Source organism: Acanthopagrus latus, chromosome 23 (genome assembly GCF_904848185.1).
Source record: "Acanthopagrus latus isolate v.2019 chromosome 23, fAcaLat1.1, whole genome shotgun sequence".
NCBI classification, from domain to species: domain Eukaryota; kingdom Metazoa; phylum Chordata; class Actinopteri; order Spariformes; family Sparidae; genus Acanthopagrus; species Acanthopagrus latus.
The window spans coordinates 5,065,308-5,081,465 of NC_051061.1; the positions used below are offsets into that span (position 1 = coordinate 5,065,308).

The 16,158-nt window shown below is 43.2% G+C and overlaps 1 protein-coding gene across 1 annotated transcript; it reads left to right on the top strand.

Moving 5' to 3' along the window:
• Window positions 1-11,025: 11,025 nt before the first annotated feature.
• txn2 (thioredoxin 2) lies at window positions 11,026-15,481 on the top strand. Its single transcript, XM_037090049.1, is given in 5 exon segments — window positions 11,026-11,290; window positions 12,269-12,546; window positions 14,322-14,445; window positions 14,593-14,652; window positions 14,654-15,481. Coding segments are annotated over 5 exon segments (597 nt in total). The 5' UTR covers window positions 11,026-11,278; the 3' UTR covers window positions 14,777-15,481.
• The last annotated feature ends 677 nt before the right edge of the window (window positions 15,482-16,158 follow it).

The following is a 16,158-nucleotide window of genomic DNA, read 5'->3' on the forward strand; positions in this document are numbered from 1 at the left end:
ACAGCAAGGAATTTCCTTCCCCCACTTTATAAAAATACTTTTAGACAAGAGCTGGACAGATAAAGTGCATGTACAAGGCGAGCAGAGTGTTCCGTTGAGCAGGGTACAGCTACGTGATTGAGTGATAGTGATGTTGAAAATGATTATGATAATCTCCCGTGCAATTCATCACTCTTTTTTCCTCCCCTCCATATCCTGTCTTTAGCCCCTACATCCCTTTTACCTACTCAGAGGTTCCCAGGCCTGCACACACACACACACACACACACACACACACACACACACACACACACACACACACACACACCATGTAAACAGACAAGAATTCAGTTCAATTGGTTTAAGGTTTTCATTGAGCGGAGGTGAGGACCGCCTGGATAATCTTCCTGTCACTCCCGCAGACACGCACACAGGAAACCAGCCATCTGCTCTACCTGAGCTGGTGGCTAACGTACACACTGATACTCTATGTGAGAGGCTTAAATACATATTCCACATTTATGGGCTCTCAAACACACCAGCGTTGCATCGAAGTGTTCACCACTGACACAGGCAGCCACAGTGGGCTGCTTGCGGAGATTCAGTGAGAGGGATTGTGGGTGGCTAAATTGTTGTTTTCCCTTGCAGTTTCCCTAAAATGTATCATTAAGCAGGGGGGTGTCTGCAGTCATTTGTGTTGACGAGGAAGATATCAACCCCCTCCCGTTCTCTATAAACCACCCCTGCACTTAACCAAATGGTCACTTATAGAGAGGTGCATTTAGTAACGTTGTGCATTGCATACACCTCTTGCAGGCATACTCATATTTGCATAACACCGGCTCACTCCAATAGCACTCAAAAGTACGAAAGCACGTACAGCTTCATTTTGTGCCTCTCACATGGTACCATTATGCTTGAGTCAGAGCTAAGCATATGAAAAATGAGCGCATAAAGTCACTTTAGAACTTTCAGCACTTTTCTGAAAGTCTTTCTAGTAACGTCAATGACTCCTCCAAACATCTGGATGAAAAAATATTCTGTCTGTTGCACAATGGAACAGATTTTTAAAAAACTTGTGTCCATTGAATTTGCAAACGAACTGAAATTTGCACAAGACTAAAACTCAACAGTCAGGCCAGCATCTCTGTGAGCTGAATGCTAACACTAGTGTCTGTGTTTAACAGCTACAATGTTTATCATGCACAATCATAGTTTAGCATGTGTTAGCATGATATGGCTTATTTTGCACTCATATGGTGCCAGAATAGCCAGAAAGAGATGTTTTCAACAGGGAACAGTTATGTGAACAACCCTTCAAGGCAGCTAAACAACCTTGACAGTCAGCCAAAATGTTTGGCGCACCACTTTCCCACCAAGTATTTTTTTCACAGCACTGTACCCATCAGACAGACAGAACATATAACAGACAGCGTGCATACAACAACGCAGCGTAAAAACACACAGTACCAAACAGTAATTACGAGCCACATTAGGGTCAGTTCGGTGAAGCCTTTTAAAATAGTATAACTTTGTAACTAAGCTGAAACCTCAGTGCTAGGAAATGAAGCCAATCTGAAAGGACCAAAACCTGCATTTCCTTGAGTAGCCACTCCAGGCTGGCAACAAAAGTGAGTCAATCCCCATTAGACTTCATGTTGAAATGCCCAACATCACAGCATGTTTAAATACAGTTCACAGCCTTGTACAAGAGTTGGTCTTATTCCCTAATTCATCCCTTCATGACCAGTGAACAGAGGTGAATATTTATTCAGCTCACTCGTTTGAATTATATGAAGGCTTCAGGTTACTAATAATTAGGCCCGTGGGCGCTTTGAGTGAGCTGCCTGCTTGGCTTCACTGACCTTCATCTCTCAGCTGTATTTGTAGTGCTGCTGCCTTCTGCAGAATTTTTTAATGTAGATATTAGACAAATAATATTGTTTTCTGTGCAGTTAATTGAACAAAAAGACCGGCGCAGAGGAACAGACATGTTGGGCTTAATTTAGGCTCTTCAGAAACCTATGACTGATGTCACAGTGGCTTTGTCCACTAGTTTACTCTATCCATGTCAAGTGCCCTAGAATAGAATAGTAATCTTCTTCATAGTGTCCATTTTGAAGTCGAAAGCCAGGAGAATAATTTCACAGCTTGTGGAATGGGAGCATCCAAGACGCAAATAAATGCATTATTAACACAAAGCGATTAAAGGTGCACTATGTTGTTTGAGGAAGAAATAAAAAGGTCTCTCACTGAATTTTATGCCTAAACAACAGGATAAACAAACCCGCTTTGTTTGCATGACATAATAAACGAATGACAAATGAACAAAGTGACCTTAAAGGACAACACAATTTTATACTGTTTTACTTTGTTTATATTTGGCTGCCACCTCTCTAACTTCAGACAGTGATCTTCTGGGGACCTTAGTTTCCTCTGAGAACAGCGTGTTTATTCAGTTACGGAGAACGTAATTATTTCTGAGGTTGGATTATAACCTTTTAAGTTTGAATTTCTTCTTCAAAACTACATAGTGCCCCTTTAATTCTAACAAATGGTTGTTGGGAAAATGTAACTCGAACCACAAATGTGAGCCTGATGGTTGATTGCACCACATGTAAAATCAGTGGCATACATCTCCTGGGAACCTTGAGTGTCTGCGCCAAATTAAGTAGCAACTGATTCAATAGTTGTTGAGATATTTCAGTCTGAACCAAAATGGTGGACCAGCTACTTAGATAGGACATACAGTCACAACCTGAGAAACTGATTACAACATTCTTAATTTTTTTTTCTTTTTCTGTGCAATAGAATGATCAGGACCCTCAGAATAGCTTTAAGTGTTGTTATAAATGACTACTTGGATTGCTTGGTGTGTTTTCATCAGAAAGAACAGCTGCTGTGACTTTCAGTGGTGATGCTTGAAGCACAACCTGCCTGTGGCCAGCGCACACCCTCATACGTACAGTGTGCTGCATACAAAATGTTCTCACACACACAGAAGGCCTACACAGAGAGCGAAATTATGTATTCACCAAACTTCCATCCTCTCCCCACACAATCCGTCTCTCTCTGTCAGGGCGCGGAGGTGATGTAACAGGGCCGTGTAAACAAACCCAACACGAAGGGAGAAAATGAAGGGAAAAATTCTCTGAAGCTTGTGTGTGTCTGCGTGTGTGTTTGCGCAGAAATATGTTGTTGTTGTATTCATATTTCAGTTCCATTGACTCATCAAAGAATGTGTCTCCTCCACTTTGGTCCCGGTGGCTTCCATCCCAGACATAATAAACAAACATGCAGAGTTTCCAACACACCAAAGTAGAGGCATTCATTAGCTCTCGGGGGTACTACACACTGCCACTGGGAAGTTGCCCCGCGCCGTGACCTTTACATTCTGAGCTGACAGTGGATGTCAACTCGTAATGGTTAAAGTGACACAAGTCTGCTTTAAGAGTTCACTGGAAAACCTCCCTGTCACTACTATTAAAAAGTCAAAGGAATGGTCAGAGTGGGGAGAGGGTGACGGGGGGAAGAAGAGGCGAGCAGCAGCAGGTGAGAAACAGATCAAACCTTCAAAAAAACAAGCCAGTGGAAATAAAAGACAGACAGTCAGACTGGGGGTAAGGGAGGGAGAGAGAGAGGGAGAGGTGTGAGGCACATGCACAGAGCCATGGAAATATTAGAAAGTAGATAGAACAGGATAGTAGAGTGAGGTCAGTGGAACAAAAGCAGCTCTGATTCTTTCGCCACAAAGAGCACAGCACCGCGAGTCAAGCAGAGAGGTGGTGGTTTTGAGGTGAGGAGAGCTTTGTGTGTGTGTGTGTGTGTGTGTGTTTGTACATGAGGAGGAATGGAAGTGGAGAGGAGGGGCAGAGGAAGACAGGTGTGGAGTGTTTGTTCAGGAGAGCCTCTACCACACCTGCTGCGACACTCCTCTCACTCTTCATACAGCACGGCCTGCAAACACACACATCAAAATAAGTGGACGTGGGCACACACATGCATTTACCTTTTCCAGTTCGGTCGGGCCAGACTAGGAATTAAGATCTTTATCGTGAGACTGACTTTACGCTATGTCAGGAAACTAAAGCCCCATATGGAATTCCAGCAAGTCATTGTTAGAATGTCTTTGGCCGCAAAGCTGCAGTGTGTCAAAGCCTGAAGCTCCCTCCTCTGTCCACTGTAGAAAATATCACTCCAGGCCAGTCACTCTCTTTTCTAATCAAACCCTTTGTACTGTCTCAGAGTGGGAAGTGGCACGCAAAAAAAGTGAGAGGATGTCATCATTGTTGACGACAAAAATGCCCTTATAACAATCTCTTAAAAATCTCAGACTTACTTGCATTGCACCATATGCAGAGGACAGAAGTTCTGTCTCGGTATCAGTGTTGTATCATTTTGTAGGTGGTGCACAAAACAAGCTCCATTTAAGGTGCAGTGTGAAGGATTTAGGGGCAATAATATAATATTCATAATTATGTTTGAATAATTGAATAATGCCATGTTGCCTCGCCACGTTTCTACACTGTCTGTAGGCCGGGCCCTTGCACAGCTGAAGCGGCTAGGAAGTAGAGGGCGAGGCGTGTTCACTTGGTTGCAATCTGCAACTTCATCGCTTGATGCCACAAAATCCTACACACATGGGACACATGAGATAAGATAAAATATGTATTATTTTGCCATGTTCCAGGAAATGTTTGTTTTTGCCTGCAAGGAGTATTCGAAGAAAACACTGATGACCCCTGGGAGGTGCATTTTTACTAAATAAAACCCATCCCAGAGGAGCAGTGGATAGCCATCGTAGGGCGCCAGGGACCAACTCCAGATCAAAGCCAGGGCCTTGCTCACCAGAAAAGTGACCTATTATGCACATTTTTAAGGTGGGGGAAAAACCGGAGTGCCTGAGGAAACCTACACACACACAGGGAGAAGATGCAAAATGCCCTGCCCCACTCAGGATTGGAACCCATGACTTCCATGCTGTACTACACACCCATTTGAGATTCTTGCATTATAAATCTATATTACTCCAGCCATGTTTCATTACTTTAACCCTTACACACCCATTAAATCTTAATGGGAAACCATGTGACTCATGTGGCCCAACGCTACAGGTGCAACTGCTTGAAAACACCTTAGAAAATTGCGTTTTAGCTAATAGGTCCTCAGCAAATGTTGGCATGCAAACATGTTGAACTAAGCTCGTGTATTTTTGCCACTATTGTTGTCATCATCGCGGATTGTATTCTCTTTTACTCTATTCGTCTTATTGTTCCCCATGCTTGTGTCTTGTGTCTGAAAATGTTTTTGCCCTGTTGTCACCTGTATCCAAGTACGCACGTAATAACCATCATGTTTTCTTCTGAATTTTCTGTGTACGTTCAAGTGTGTGTGTTTGCAGCATGGACAGACGAAAGCTGATTGAACGGGGGAAAAAAGAAAGACGCAGACTGCACAGCCTGTTCCAAAACAGAAGGGAACGGGGGAAAGAAAAACAAGCAACGGGAGAGGTTAGGAGAGTGCCAGTAAGAAAGGATGAGAAGGGGGGTGGGGGGGGATGAGGAATTTAAGTCCTAAAGTTATTTTTAAACCAAGAACAGGAACTCTGCTGTTGACTTCCCAAACACTGAAACATAGATCGGCATATGAGTCGAGCTGGGGAAAAGGAGACAGGGTGGGAACGCACGTTCGTACAGCTGTCAGGTGTGTCATCCCATACACGTGTCCACATCCAAACACGTTCCATATTACAGGCTCACAAATTCACTCTCCCACCAGGACGCGCTGATGGAAACGTAAACACATCGCACGGCCCGGCGTTTTACGATCTTCACATCCGCAGCCCATTGAGGACACATGTGACAGGCTTTCATCTGAACTTCTATTTGTGCAATTCCTGCTTTCCCCCACATATGTACAGTACAGTGTATATATGTGCTGCATTTGGCTTGAGCGACTATAATCAGGACGTGGTGCGCATAAGGAACTGACGGTCACAACATCCCAATTACAGGCCAGTGGTGAGCGCAGACAGAAAGAGAGGAGTCATTTTAAAAGAAGATGGCGACAAAAGGGGGGGACATGTGAGGAGAGTAAAAAAATCATGGTGGATACAGTTTCACACTAATTGAAATAAATACAAGGCCATTTACTGTAATCATCCTCTTGGCACAATCTCCTCAACGGGCTTCACGCCGTGTGCTTTTCCACCGGGTATGCCACCAAACTGTTATTATCAAATGAAGACGTCTGGATTCACGGGGAGTGAGCTGGGACAAAACTCGCACACAAAGGTGGGAGGGGGTGGTGGTGGTGTTCTGTGTACGCAAAGAGCACACGCCCTGCCATTCATGCGAGCTTTGTCAGTGGCTGTTACGAAACCCCGGCCTCATCCACGGCTGTTGTATTCGCAACTCATGCAGACGAGGACGGGAGTGGACGTAAACAGCCTCGAGAGGAGGTCGATCAGGTGCAGCGATCCCAGGAAGTCGTTATCTGCCAGGAGGCACGCGGTACAGGTCGCCCCTGCGTCACAGAGTATCGTTTCTTCCTGACCTTTAGCCTGGGTCAGCCCCTTCCGTGAAGAGGGAGGTCAGCCTTAGCACGCACTCCAGGCCCCGGTGCTCCCGACGGGGTCAAAAGAAACTGGGTCACCTGTACCTGTTTGTCAGTGTGTATATGCATCTCACTGATGCTGCCCACCCCATCAACCACCCAAGGCAAGGTCACGCCTTCCCCTCTGGATCCCCCCCTTCTTCTGCGTCTTCGCCCTCCCCTCACCTCCAAGGTGTCACAGAGAGCACCCTTGTTCTATCCCTCGCCTCCTTTCCACCGGGACCTCTCAAAAATCCCAGATATCCCTGCAATTTCCGGTGCAATGTTTATTTGGCGGAAAGTGGGCTGGGGGGCGAGCTGCGCTGAAAAAAGAGCCCCACTCACAAACAGTTTGGGCTGCGTTTGAGGGTAAACATGTGCAGGAGGGGTACGTGAGGCGAGCGGTAAGAAAGACTGAGGCTCGTGTGTTCTGGTCCTGACACACAGATCCCACCTCAGCAGGGACACAGAGTACGGCTCTGTTCAGGCCCCAACCGCCACAGTCTAATAAACATCCACCCCGCCACCTCCTGTCTGTTCCATGGACAGCGCCCTCTGGTGGAGAGCTGAAGGTAAGGCGAAGAAAAACAGATCACACAGCGCCTGAAGTAAACATCTGTCTCAACTCTGTAATAACTTTGGTTATTATATGCACCATAGTCGACAAACAGGATGGATGCAATACCATAAACATTTCTACAAAAGTGGTTCCTAACCTTTGTCGTCTGTTACTCCACCCATTCATCAGCACCACCCATCACCTTCTGAATGTGTTCATTTACGCTGATTTTTTATTTATTTATTATTTATCGTTATTAAACCTAGTCAGTCTGTCATTTTAAAATGGTTATTGTTACACTTCTGTTTCCATACAGATGAACCGTCAGTGTTGAGGCTTGTTTAGTTACCTTAGAATTAGAAGCTAACGTTAGGCCTGCGAGTCCAGCTAACACAACTTTGCAGAATGAGATGTTTTAACCATATAGTCTACTTTTAGCTAACTTTTTAAAACTGTTTATGTTTAGTTATCTCAATAATTTAATCATAATTGATAGCCTTTTCACAAATAACCATTAGCTACCTTTAAGCTAGCTACTTCAAACATGAAATCATTACTTTTAGCTACATTTACAATTTATCTGTTACTTTTAGCTATCTAAAGGTTTAGCATTGATGTTATCTCTTTTATTTATTAGTTATTTGTTACTTTAAACTGTCTAACTGAACTAATCATTCATAACTTTTACTTTTTCCAAATAATATCATACGTATACAGATGCATGTGCCCATTAATTTGTGATATCTAGCCTATTGCAGTTTAATTATTTATTCGAAGTGTTTAGCTATATGGCTAGGCTCGGAATCACTGCTAAATAACATATTGCAAAGTGTTGCAATTTTATTTGCTCCCCTGTAAGTCTATGAAAAATGATGTGACATGACATAATAATGCAAAGTGTTCGTGTTTTTGTGTCCACCTGTTGATTAATCTCATCAAAAACGAGATTAAATGAATGTACAAGAGAACAATCAAACATCAACAATGATGAAATTTAGAAAAACATACACACAGATCCTTGATCCATAATGTTTTTAATATGCTCAAAGAAATCACACAAGAGCCAGTGAGAACATCACAAGACAGAAATCAGTGCACAACCACAGTCTGCAGCCCTGAGGAAGTCAGCGCGCTCCCTTCTTTGGCTGACCGACAGCACCAGACTTTGTTCTCGATGAGAACGGCCGCAGCAGCGGTATAGGTAGCGAAAGGCTGGGGGCGTCTGGGTGGGAGCAGGGTGAGGGTGGGGGGGAGTTTTCAGGCAGCAGGAGGGGCACATGCAGGAGGGAGGTCGACTGACAGATGGGAGGGAGAAAATGAGGCCGCCTGTCTCTCCTGTGGCTTGCCGCTGTCTCCCGCTGCCCCGTTAACCCCCTGCATCTGGATACAAACAGCCGCTGCTGGTTGTTTGTGGTGATGGAGCTTTTCTCACAGCTGTCTGCGATACCCAGACTTTGTAACCACTCACAGAGCTTGGCATCCTCTCTCTCAGTGAGTGACGGCAGTGGCACTACATATTTCTGTTGCCCTGCACAGTCCACCCTATAACTCCGCTTTCTCCTCTTCTGCCGCTGCTTTTCTTTGATCGCTGCTGGATCCTCTGATGTCTGAAGTGGAGTCACCAGTCTGCCCTGTCTGCCTCTGTTTCTCCCACTGGACCGTGCAGATGGACAGATGTGAGAAAACAGCTGTCTGCCCTGCTGACCATATTGCACCTGAAGGCTTTCTTGCGCTGTGCCTGCAAACAAACCTGACCTAAACACAGCTCTCCCCTGCAGATCTGAGTCCACTCCATGCTGAAGTTCATTCAGTACTGTGATATCCTCTGAGAGTGCATCAGTGAACCCCAGTGGGCACATAATCCTACGAGCATGGCTGTCAGTCTGTATATTCGTGAAAATGCGTGTATCTGAAAGCTCAGTGGGGTGTGTGTCTGCCGGCAGCACAGCTCTGGACCTGCAGAATAAAGAGCGTAGTCGTCGGTGTGGGGGCAGGCCAGCAGACGACCCAGGCGGTCCGATGCTGCGAAACAGAGGAGGAGGTCGAAGACTGGACGGGGAGGGTCTGCCAGTTCCAACTTTACTCTCAATGCTTTTATGCATCCTGTTCAAAAGCGTTCAGATACTCCCTGTGCGCACATCCACAACAGTCCAAAGTGAGGTTGCAATCTGCTTCAGAGCTCCACCTCTACAAGGACTGAGAAGAAAAAAAACACAAAATTGTGCATGTGGAGGTAGTTTAACATTAGCAGATGTGTGACATCAACCATACATACGCCTCTTCATCTACACAGGAGCATGTTTGTGGTGGTCATGATGATGCCTCTCAGCAGAAATTACCACAAGAACGTCCTCCACATGGCTTCATCTTCTGGACCTGATTTACAAAAACGACTTATCTAGTAATCCAGTCTCTTCATATCATCCCCGTCTGACAAGTCGTCTGCAGTCCTCTGTGTCCACCATGTTGTTCAGTCTTCTTTGAGTCTGACTTTTTGCATCGAGCCTTGGCTGACACCCATCTGTAGTCCAAACAACCCACCCACCTTTTCTCTCCCTTTCATCCTGTTGCACTCCTGGACATGAAAGGCACAAGTCCATCAACCATTCCCTCTCAATAATTTATGATTAAACCTGAGCAGAAAGGAGGGTGATGTCATTCGTTTACAAAAAAAAAAGAAAAAAAATCCACTCATCACTTATCATGTGTTTACCGTTTACATTGTTTATAACACAAATGAAAATGTGAAAACCTGAGTGCCTCTTCTGGTCATGTTATCACCGATATTGGCAGGCTGTCTTACAACAACAAAGTCAGCTGTCCTTAAGTACTGTTATTGGCTTTTCACGATTCAGTTGAGAAGACTGATAGCCTACCACTTGCGTTAAAGCATTGTGGTGGGTTTAGCTAACCCTGTGTCTGTTGCACATTTAGCAATCCCTTCCCTCCTCTCTTACTCCCAACCAAAAACTCTTCAACAGTGAGCACTGTTGGAATAAAAAGCATGGTGATACTTATTTTAATTTAAAAAAAAAATAAAAAAAAAAGACTTACAGCAGTTCTAATGTCTGTTATGGAGCATGCAGCAGGAGACAATTATGTTTTGGTTGTAAAGGTATCATACAAACAACATACAACTTTTTTTTTATCGTTATCTAATATAGGTTTAGAGTTAGAGTCAGCAGCTGGCATGGTTAGCTTAGCTTAGTGTGAAGACTGCTAACCTAGCTCTGTCCAAATGTTATATCCACCAGCACCTCCTCAGCTCACTACATTACATATTGAATATTGTGTGTTACATCTAATCAAATTCAAATTGCACTGTAAAAAACACAAGTTTTGATTTAATATAGGACTGTAGGCTTCTATACTATCTCATTTGAAAGGATCAAACAAAATAAATGTAACGTGTTTTATAAAAATGTGTGAGGGGATTCAAGGGGAGGGGAGATATTTATAAGGTATCTAGTGACAAGGTAATGAGCTACTGGTATAATTTGTTGTACTTCATAAATTCTGTATCTGTAAAGTAGTACCTCAATCTATCAGATAAATGTAGTGGAGTAAAGACAAAAGTAGGACTGCATGTTATACAGTAGTTGATTAAATGTAGTTAGTTGCTATTCACCACTGACGATAAATACTTCAGAAATAATACATGTATTCCTTGTTTTCAAAGATCAATCTCTCCCTTGTGCATGGCTTGTGGTAAGCAGGCCACCCTGTGCTTCCCAACCTGGCCAGGCGATGGCGCTACTCACGTCACTGCGGCCGCGAGAAGTCTTCATGTTGTCCGTCTGCGGCACCAAAGCGGAAGCACTTCACTGGTGCGCGAGGCCAAGATCAACGCTAGCTAAACAGCAAGGTAAACACAGAAAATACGTTTTTGTCAAGTTTGTGCTTTGTGTGACACGTCGGGACTGTGATGCGGAACTGTCCGGTTTGAGTGTTCGTGTGTTTCACAACGAGAAAAAAGGCGACGGCGGGGAAGGTTAGGAGGAGGAGGAGGACGAAGAGAGGGCAAAGTCATACGTAACGGAGGTTAATGGAGGAAACGAGCCGCCGGTAGAAACGCAGCGAACATATGGGGCAGTGGTGTTACCTCCGACCGAGTTGGTGCGGAGTGGATAAGGGGTTAACAAGGACATGAAGACAAACGTGAGCGTTTTCAAGCTTGTTAGTTTATTTATCTGTGTTGCGTGGGAGTGTTTCAACCGCAGACATGGCTGTGGAAAGAGAAAGACAGTCTTAATGATGCTGACCTCGATTACTTAAAACTCCTAAAGACTGACAGGACACAGGTCCAACAGAGATTTTGTTGAATTGCTGCCGAAGTGTTTGAGGAGTCAACTAGCTAACTAACTCACCAGACACAGAAAGGTCCGAAAAATACTAACAAATTATGCTTTAGAGTGCAAGTGAACAAGCTGTTTGCAACTGAAACTAATGTATATGGATAACTTCACATTTAAAGTGTAATGGTGTGGGGGGTTTTTTTGTCCTCGCCTTTTTTCAGCCAGCTTCAGGAGATGAGCTACTGATCCAATTTAATGGTCCCCAGGGCTGCAGAACTATTTAAATTGCCAAGCAGTATGACTGAGTTTCTCAGTCAGAGCTGCAACAAGAAGTGATTTGACACAGTTGCTCAATTGTGTTTTGATACAATTATTGAATTATCTTCCTTTCTACTATATCTGATGAGCTGCAACCAGTGGATTTCTTGCAATTTGCTGAAAAAAAAAACCTAAACTAAACGTGGAAGCTGTTGTGAAAACTGTTTACTGCACATTAATGTTCTGTCTAATCCTAGTCCAGCATTTAACTGGTGCCAGCTGGATTCAAGATTTTACATTAAATCAGATAAGACCTGCTTTTCATAGATTTAGTTAGGTCTGGCTGTGCTCATCCAATTCAAGCTACAATGTCATAACTTTCATGCAAGGATCTAGTTGAACCTTGATTGTACTTCAGCAAAACATACTCTCCTTACATAAGTGTACTCTTTTGTGGTACAGTAAAAACACTGAGCAGTCTCTCAGCTTTTACCTCAACTAGTGTCAAATTGACCTGAAATTACAATGAAATCTGTTAATCCACACTCTTATTCTGTCCTTTTATTTTATGTCTTTGACACAGATGGCTCACAGGCTGCTGGTGCGCAGAATTTGGACGCTCTCGGCGAAAGATATCCGCTGCCTCCGAACATCCACCGCCGCCACAGCCTCCTCTTCATTTTCCAACTCCCTGCAGTCCACCACACCTCGGGTATCCTTCCTTTCTCCCTCACGCACTCTGCCTCGCTCCCTTCCCCACACCTCCCGTCGTGAAGTTTCCTTCAACGTTCAGGACCACGAGGACTTCACGGAGCGGGTCATCAACAGCGAGCTGCCTGTACTAATTGATTTTCATGCACAGTGAGTACCCCAGGGTGACTTATTTTTGTGATTCCAAATTATTTTATTTTATAAATATGATCAAATTAAGAATTTGAGCACAACAAACAATATCATTTTGCATTTTACTTGAATTACTCACCAATAACAATTAGAATCTACACATTTCCTATTGATTGAACAACAGGGTGACTGATTAACTGATGTTGTTGTTTTCTGATCTCAGAAGTTCTCATGCTGCCTATGTGTCTTGGCTGTAGATTTATATTCATTCATTCATTCATTCATTCATTCATTTATTTATTTATTCTTTTATTTATCTGTATTGAAAATGTTATGTGACTTTTGTTTGGAGATTTATGTGCTGACCTTGGGAAAGATCTCTTTTCACAGCTGCCCCGTCTCTTTAAATGGCTGTAGGTGTTGAATGTGTGTGTGTCTTGCTGTTAAAAATAAATGCACATGTACAAAACTGGCCGTGGGGATTCCTCTCGCATGTCATGTGAGGCTGCACAACAGCTACTGAAAGACAGGCACTGTAAATACTGTGTCCTATAGAGAGGTCTTCATCTCCCAAGACTTTCAAGGATATGACACAAGTTCTGACGTGAGTGTGTCTAACTGCAGTACATCTAATGTGCGTCTATGCTACATGCATCCCATAATAGGCAGGTGTTGCGCATCAAAATAAAAAAATCTAAGGCACTTTAAATTTAATCTGGTCACCATTACTTCCTATCTAGTGCTCTCCAAGAACTTTGTGAGAAATTTAGAATTTATAGGTAAGAACAGTTACAATTTCAGTCACACACTGTTTCAGTTTTAGAGTAGTGTTTCAAAATTGAACCAAAAGGTGGAAAAAGTAGCTAATTGCTGTGACCCACTTTACCTTTTTTTGTTTGTTCTTTTGTTTGAGAAGAAGTGTGTTTGTGTGTCTGTGTGTATACAAAATGTTGTTTTGACATGTCATGACAAGACAGGCTATCCTCGCACAATCCGGCGTCGTTTTGATGAGACAGCAATTACTCATGATACACGGCATGTTAATTGTGCAATTATGTGAAGACACAGTGTTGTAACCTGACGACTGTTGCTATAATCTGTCATCATTATGATATCAACAGTGAATTAGACTGGTACAAATAACAACAATAGACAATTAGATTTAGTTTTTATTACTGGAAGAACAAAAATATAATTAAAGTGAGCAAAAACACTCTGAAGAAATTCTTCATTTAGTTTAGGAGGCAGTGCAGGTACAGTCATGTAAAGTCAGGCTCAGGATGGTGTTCAGCTGAGTACAGTTTGGGTTGCTTTCCTTGATTGAGCCAAGATGCATTGGAAAACAAATTAAGAAAATAATAAGAACAAAGTTAAGCTTTTAGGGTGATGAAGAAAAAGTAGAAAATAGAATGAATGGAAAGCTTTGGAATTGTGCGTGCTGGCTCACTGACATGGCAGACTGGGACCCTTGAATCAAACAAAGTCATTATTAGCTTTATTAGTAAGACCTGTGCCGAATGTTTTTACCTATCGGTATTACTTTTTTTTTTTTGTTTCACACTTTGTAAACTTCATCAAAAAAGTCCTGTTCCTTTCCAAACACATATCATAACTTCATGCTTTTATTCTTTGTTATTCTGCTTTATTAACGATTAATTCAATTGCGACATGCATTCAAAGTGATTTGCTCTGTGTTTGAACATCTTCAGGAGCATATGCTCACATACTCCTCATACTTGGGTACTTCTGTCTTTTCAAGAACACACTGACGTTGGTTGTGTTTGCCTTTTTAGTTGGTGTGGTCCCTGTAAGATCCTCGGGCCAAGGTTGGAGAAGGCGGTTGCAAAACAGAAAGGCCGTGTTGCGATGGCAAAAGTTGACATTGACGATCACACAGACCTGGCAATTGAATATGGGGTGAGACGCACTGCATTTGGTTTGCCATCTAAACTTTGAGTTTTGTTGTTTGTGTATGATGAAGTTTGCAGTGACAGCTCTTGAGGTATTGCATGTTTTATAGTCATGATATTACATCTTACAAGTTGCAACTTGGTCTCTCTCCAGGTGTCTGCTGTTCCGACAGTGATCGCCATGCGAGGAGGTGACGTCGTCGACCATTTTGTGGGGATCAAAGATGATGATGAGCTGGACTCATTTGTCAGCAAAGTCATTGGACAATAAATCAGCTGTCCCCACCCTGCCGTTAACCACCATTATGGTGCTGTTTTCTATGATTCTGGCACGGTAGGCAGCCCTTAGCCGCCAAAGCCTGTTTAGCAACAGCTAACCGATAAACAACAATGCCACAGTTCCAGCTGGCAAACTCCCAAATGCTCACACCCATCCCAAGACACACCGCTTCAGCTTTGCATCATTGCATTTGTCTCTCTGTCTCCTGCTGTTTCTTTTGTCTAGTGATGGGTGTGTGCCTCCATTTACCATTTTAGTTCATGCTGAGCTCCATTTTACAGAACTTCAGTTTCTCATTTATAACATGACGGCTCCATTGGGGGGGCCATGGTGTAACAGTTTGCTGTAAACGTTTGTAGAAAGGAAAATACACCGCTGTACTGCACTTATACTGTATAACATGAGGGATGAACATGTTTAGCTTTAGTGCTGAAGAGGATTTAACTTTAAACCTGACGATATTGAATGAGGTTTGTGACAGTGTTACCTGTAGTTCCTGCTTCTGTCCACATGATGGTGGCATTTCTTTAACAGCACAAAGCCACTCATGGTCATTTTACACCATTATGCCTAATAATGTGAGAAAGGAAGGTGTGTGTGTTCGTGCATGTGTTTCTGTCTGTTCATTGTGTGACTGGTTTCTGACTGTGAAACTGAAGTCAAGTGGGAATTGCAAAATTCAGTTTGATTTAGTTTATTACTCAAATGAACTCTATGTACCCGAAAATATGACCAAGTGAAGTAATAAAGGAGTCAAAAGATGTTCTGGGTTTGAGTTGTGTTTTTGCCTGTGGTTAAATAGAAGACAACAGTCGCAGCTTTATTGCCCCTAATGACACTGATGTAATGCTTAAGTTATGTGCTTCTCCCCGGGTTGTTGATTTGCCTGCACGGTGAGGATGCAGATATGAGCCACTGGTGTGAGTTTTAAGTCTACGCCGTGAGGTTTCTCTCACCAGGAAAATAAGAAAATTATAAACTAGAAGTGGCTTTCAATTATTCCCATTTTTATATACATCTACAGTGTTCTTTGTGCCCCATTTCTTTGCCTTCTGTCTGAACATGTAGGTGTTACTCATGCTGTCACAACCCTCTCATCAACGTGACTGAAACACCCACACACCACCCTCCACTTACTGCTTACAGTGTCTGCCTTCTTTCTCTGTAATCTTGACTTAATAATGTTTTCAATCTCGCACCTGAACAAAAATCCTTCACCAAAACCACCTCTCTCCCCTCCATTTCAAGTTGATGTCAACATAATGTTACAGTCAGAGGGACTTTGACCCTACAGCATGCAGTGGACTGCACCCTTCACCGTCACGTTTTCAGTTTTACCTGCCTGTCTCCAACCAATCTAAATGTGTGGAATTCCAGCCCTGAAACACACCGACACAGTCTGGACCCAGAGTAAAAGCAAAAGTGATAATATGATGTGTT